Genomic DNA, 5,857 nt, shown 5'->3' on the forward strand with positions numbered 1-5,857 from the left:
AAAAAAAAAAAAAAAAAGAAAGAAAGTAAAGGAGCAAAAGAATCTACTCCTTAGGTGGAGCAGCCCTGAGGGCTGCCAGTTGCCCATTTTTATGGTTATTTCTTGATTATATGCTAAACAGGGGTGAATTATTCCTGCCTCTCCTTTTTAGACCATACAGGGTTTACTTCCTGATGTTGCCATGGCATTTGTAAACTGTCATTTACAAATGCCATGTTGCCAGGAGGGATGCCTCTCAGGTGGTGTTTGGAAGGAGGTGCATTGTTTTCATGGCATTTGTAAATGACAACATGGTGGGAGTGTAAAAGAGAGGAAGACCAGAGGTCCCTTTTATTGCCATCTTGATTTTGGTGGGTTTTAGCCGGCTTCTTTACTGCAATCTGTTTTATCAGCAAGGTCTTTGTGACCTCTATCTTATGCAGACCTCCTGTCTCATTCTCTGATTAAGAATGCCTCAATTTACTGGGAATGCAGCCTATCCAATGCCTCTGATAATAGCTCACTGCAGCCTCAAACTTTTTTGTATAGACAGAGTCTCCCTATGTTGCCCAGGCTGATCTCTAACTCCTGGCCTCAAGCAATCCTCTGACCTCAATTCCTCAAAACATGGGGATTGCAAGCATGAGCCACTGCGCCCAGCCCATTTCTTCTCATTGCTAAGTAATATTCTGTTGTGTGGATAGACCACATTTTGCTTATCTATTCACAGTTGATGGACATTTGCATTGTTTCTGCTTTTAGGCTATTAGGAATAATGCTGCTCCGAGGCTTTCATTTCTCCTGGGAATGGAATTGCTGGGTCAAATAGTAACTCCACGTTTCGAGGGACTGTCAGATTTTTCCAAATCGGCTACACCATTTTACATTCTCACCAGCTGTGTATGAGGGTTCCAGTTTCTCTGTGTTCTTGCCAACACTTGTTATTGTCTTTTTTTTGTTTGTTTGAGACAGAGTCTTGCTGTAGTGTAGAGCCCAGGCTGCAGTGCAGTGGCACAATCTTGGCCCATGGCATCCTCTGCCACCCGTGTTCAAGCGATTCCCCTGCCTCAGTCTCCTGAGTAGCTGGGACTACAGGCACGCGCCACCACACCCGGCTAATTTTTTTTGTATTTTAGTAGAGACAGGGTTTCACCATGTTGGCCAGGATGGTCTCAAGCTCCTGACCTCATGATCCGCCCCCCTCGGCCTTCCAAACTGCTGGGATTACAGGCGTGAGCCACCGCACCTGGCCTGTGGTCTTATTTTTTAATGATAGCTGTCCTAATGGGTGTGAAATGGTTCTGTACTTGTTTTTAAATAATTTCTTCTTCTCTTGCCAATTAAGGTAGATCAACATTGTCACTCCCATTTCAGTCACAGATCAGCTGTCGCAGGCAGGAAAGAAAAATGTGCCAGGTCACAGATGAATCATATGACACAAAGAGCAAAATTTTTATATGGTTGAAAGATGTTCATGACATTATTATTGAGAGGAAGAAAAGCAAACTGCAGGATAATGTTATAGTATAAGCTCATCTGTATTTTAAAAATAGGCCATCCCATCAGATCGGCAAAAATGTTATAGATTGTGGTATGGTGCTGATGTGTAGAATGTATGTGGTGCTGACGAGGCTGCCAGGAAACAGACACATTTAAACAGTGTTAGTGCCAGGCCGAATTGTTTTCAAACTTTTTTGGAAAAAACAATGTCAATATCAATTCAAATTTAAAAAATATACTGTACCCTCTGACCTAGCAATCTCACTTTGGAACTTGGTCTATAGAAACCATCGCAGCTTGTTTGCAAATGGTTGAATGTCGGTCAGTAGGGAAGTAGTTTGCTAAACTGTGATGTAGCCATACCATGAAATATTCCTGTAGCTATTTTTTAAAAATGAGTTATTTTTTGATTTGTGGAAATGTCCACGCTGTGAGAAAAGCGAGTGTCAGAGTAATACACATGCAAAGTGAACCCATTTTTAAACAAAAGATGAATAAATGCTATTGGTTTGAGAGCAAGGAGGAAGATATGGAAGGTTGTCGTGCTGTCAACATTAATTGTGGCGGGGAGGCAGAGAAGGAGAAGAGATGATTTTTTTCTTATTTATGTCTGTCCACTGGTTGTGGTGAATACCTGGGATTTTTAGGAAACAAAAAAGGATCCATATATAAGAAGAGTTTGGAATTGAATCAAAATAGTGGTTAAGAACACAAATTCTGACTCCGTTTCTCGCCATGTCTTCTCACAAGACTTTCAGGATTAAGCAATTCCTGGCCAAGAAACAAAAGCAAAATCGTCCCATTCCCCAGTGGATTCGGATGAAAACTGGTAATAAAATCAGGTACAACTCCAAAAGGAGACATTGGAGAAGAACCAAACTTGGTCTGTAAGAAATTACACATGTGATGGCACACATATTTATGCTGTCTGTAGGTCACAGTCGTGTTACCAAATCAAGCTGAAAAATGTCACCGCCATCTGGAGAAGTTTGAACAGTTTCCTTTCTGTATCTGTTATGAAGGCATTAGTACAACGCACAGTGCTTCCATTATTCATGTTAAATAAAACAAGGTTTTGGTTGCCTGGGTTCAGTAATAAATATGTGAGACCTTTCACTTCAAAAAAAAGAACACAAATTCTGGGCTGGGCAAGGTGGCTCACACCTGTAATCCCCGCACTTTGGGAGGCCAAGGCGGGTGGATCACCTGAGGTCAAGCGTATTGGAAAAACAGCAAGGAGATCCAGGTAGCTGGAATGAAATGGTAATAAAGAGCTAGGAGACGAGGTTGGAGATTTAATCTGTAAGGCCTTATTAGTTGAGCGACCATATCAATTGAGTGTTCAAATTGGAACACTTCTGAGCCTGAAAGCTGGTACTATTAATAATTGACAGGGTAACCAGTGTAAACTGGGTCTTTCTCCAATAAACTTTACAATCTTGGATTGTATTCTGAGTGATTTGGGAAGCCACTGGAAGGTTCTAAGCAAGGATTGACATGGCCTTACTAATGTTTTTGTGGGATCCCTCTGGCTGCTAGACTCTAGGTGCAGGGGTGAACAGAAGGGGACTGGAAGAGCGATGATGTCTTGGACTGGAGTGGTGGAGACAGAGAAGGGAGAAGTAGTCAGACTTTGCACAACTTTTGAAAGTATGGCTGATGGGACTTGCTGAGAGATTGGATATGGAGAGAAAACTCAAGTAGTTTGAAGGTGTTTGACCTGGGTGGTTGGAAGGCTGGAGTTGCCACTTACAGGATGGAGAGGTGTAGGTTTGGAAGGAGAGTGAGGTTAAGTTGCAGAAGCCTCTGATATCCAGGTGAGGGAGCGAGTAAGAATATTCGATGTGCAAGCGAGGAGTCAAGGGAGTGGTCGGGCTAAGGCTAGGGAAGTCATCTACGTACAGATGGTGTTCCAAAACCTTGCCAAACAGCAAGGCCGCAGTGTTGATGGCAAAGAGAATCATCAGGGACTGACCCTAAGCAATCCAGTATTTAAAGGTTAAAGGAAAAATGAGGAGCGTTTAGCAAAAGGGTAAGGAGTAGCCCGTGGGAGAAGATTGGGAATTACAGGGGAATCATAACCTTCTGCTTGACACACTTCTGTGCTCTGATTTAGCCGGAGGAGAGTGGTCATATGTTACTTGTATTTTGGAAACAAAACTTCTAGGTTCCAGTCAGGGATCCAAGACAGGTGTCTTGTGGAGGGTGAGGGGACTGGAGGTGGTCCTGTAAAATCTAGGTCTTTTTAGGGACAGTGATTTTATTTCCATTGAATTTTATTTCAGTGATTTCTTTACATTCCCAGACCCAGCAACTCCATCTTCCTCAAAATGCCTATTCGACATCTACTTTACCATGATGTCTTCCCTGACCACCAGGATCCTCCTCCCTGGATTCCGGGAGACTTGACTCAGTTGCTCAGTTATGTACTTGTCATGTTATCAGGACACCCTGCCTGTGTGAAGCAGGGTTGTACCATGGGGAAAAGCACAGGAGAGGCAGGCTGGGTGTGAACTCCAGCCCAGCCATGCGTTAGTGGCCATGGTAGAACCATCAGCTGTGACTTAATCATCGCCTGACCCGAACTGGCTACTTGGCCTCCATTTCCTTACCAGTGGGACTCCGTGATACTAGCTTCATAGGGTTGGAATGAGGATTAACCAGGCAGTAGTGGGAAGAGTGTCGTCTTTGAAAGCAAACAGAATTAGTTTGAATCCCAGTTTAGCTACCTTTAAGATCTGGGGCAAATCATGTAAACTCCTTAAACCTCAGTTTTATCCTTAGGAGAATGGGGAGAACAGTACCTTACAGGGCTGTTGTGCATTGGAAATTCATTCATTCACGTACCTAATTCATCTTTCCAGCTGAATTATGGAAGTAAGGAGGTGAAACAACTGGGCTTTAAGATATTAAGGAACTTGCCAAAGGTCACCAGCTAAAAAGTGGCAGGGCAGGGATTCCATGCCGGATCTTTCTGGCTCTGAAACTTGTTCTTACTCATCTGTGACATCCACTCAGAGCCCGACAAGGCAGCTGTGTACACATGTCTATTGGTATCCACAGGGGATTGATTACGGGATTGATTCCCCACGGATACCAAAATCCAAGGTTACTCAGGTCCCTTATACAAAATGTGGTGCAGTATTTGCATATAACCTACACATACCCTCCCATATGATGTTTTTTTTTTTAAGATGCTGGGTCTCACTCTGTTCCCCAGGCTGGGGTGCAGTTTGATCATAGCTCACTGCAGCCTCCAACTCAGGGACTCAAGTGATCCTCCCTCTTCAGCCTCTAGGACCACGAGCATGTGCCACCATGCCTGGCTAATTGTTGTTGTTGTAAAGATGGGATCTGTTTTGTTGCTCAGCCGAGTCTCCAACTCCTGGCCTCTAAGCTGCCCTCCCACCTCAGCCTCTGAAAGCAGTAGATCTACAGGCATGAGGCACTATGCCCAGCCCCTACCATACACTTTAAATCATCTCTGGATTGCTTCTAATGCCTAATACAGTGCAACAGCATTTGCATTTACATAGCACTGTAAATAGTTGTTACACTGTATATTTTTAATCTGTATTTTCTATTATTGTATTGTTTTTTATTTTTATTTTTCTGAATATTTTCAATCGCTGTTGGTTGAATCCACACATATGAAACCTATGGAACCTGTGTATACCAAAGGCTGACTATATACATAATAGATGCTCAGAAAATCTAGCTTGTTGTCTGCCCATGTGGCTTCTTCTTTAAGGTCTCTTTTAAAGCTTCCTTCCTACTGTAAGCCATTTCGTGCAACCATCAGAATTCTAATAAACTGATCCAAGAAGCCAATTCAAAATAAATATCAGACTGTGCTGTCTTTGTGAGAAGCCTGTATCTGTTTTTATATGGTGGTGAACTTTAGGGAAACCTATCTCAGTGCCTCAGCCCACTCAAGGGAATTTTGCATTTTACCCTACAAATTGCCTACAACAGGCTCTTTGAAAGATGGAAAACATATTCCCCTAAGACCTGGGAAGGCTAAACAGTTAATAGCTTCTCAAGGGTTTTATGTATTACTAGGATACCAGCAGCTATCATGGATCATTGAATATCAAAGTTTATGCTTAAGAAGCCAAAAGAAAAACAATCCAACTTCTCTGTGCTTTAGTCGTCTTCACAAATAGCCCAACTAGGAGAACGTTTCAGAAACAATTTAAGCATCACGCAGGTAAAATGAGAGTCACACAGATCTGAAGGGTTCAAATGTTCACTGCGGGCGGAACGCAGCTCAGTGGCAGTAACGCTCCCTCTCCCTTCATCCGAGAGCTTTCTCGTAGCATTGGCTCCTTCCCCAAAGCGTCTTTTTCCTTTCTGCTTTTTTTTTTTTTTTTTTTTT

At 42.9% G+C, this 5,857-nt stretch overlaps 2 protein-coding genes across 2 annotated transcripts in view; both read left to right on the plus strand.

The window, feature by feature from the left end:
- Positions 1-5,857, plus strand: part of B4GALNT3 (beta-1,4-N-acetyl-galactosaminyltransferase 3) — a 100,063-nt gene that overhangs the window by 51,286 nt on the left and 42,920 nt on the right. The gene's annotated exons all lie outside the window — the stretch shown is intronic.
- LOC108315837 (60S ribosomal protein L39-like) lies at positions 2,215-2,507 on the plus strand. Its single transcript, XM_037744575.1, has one exon. The coding sequence runs from the start codon at positions 2,215-2,217 to the stop codon at positions 2,368-2,370; it is 156 nt and encodes a 51-aa protein (XP_037600503.1). The 3' UTR covers positions 2,371-2,507.

This window comes from Cebus imitator, unplaced genomic scaffold (assembly GCF_001604975.1).
Source record: "Cebus imitator isolate Cc_AM_T3 unplaced genomic scaffold, Cebus_imitator-1.0 Scaffold179, whole genome shotgun sequence".
Classification (NCBI taxonomy): Eukaryota; Metazoa; Chordata; class Mammalia; order Primates; family Cebidae; genus Cebus; species Cebus imitator.

Excerpts from the sequence above, each read along its gene's own strand:
- LOC108315837 (XM_037744575.1), top strand. The coding sequence starts at position 2,215 with ATGTCTTCTCACAAGACTTTCAGGATTAAGCAATTCCTGGCCAAGAAA.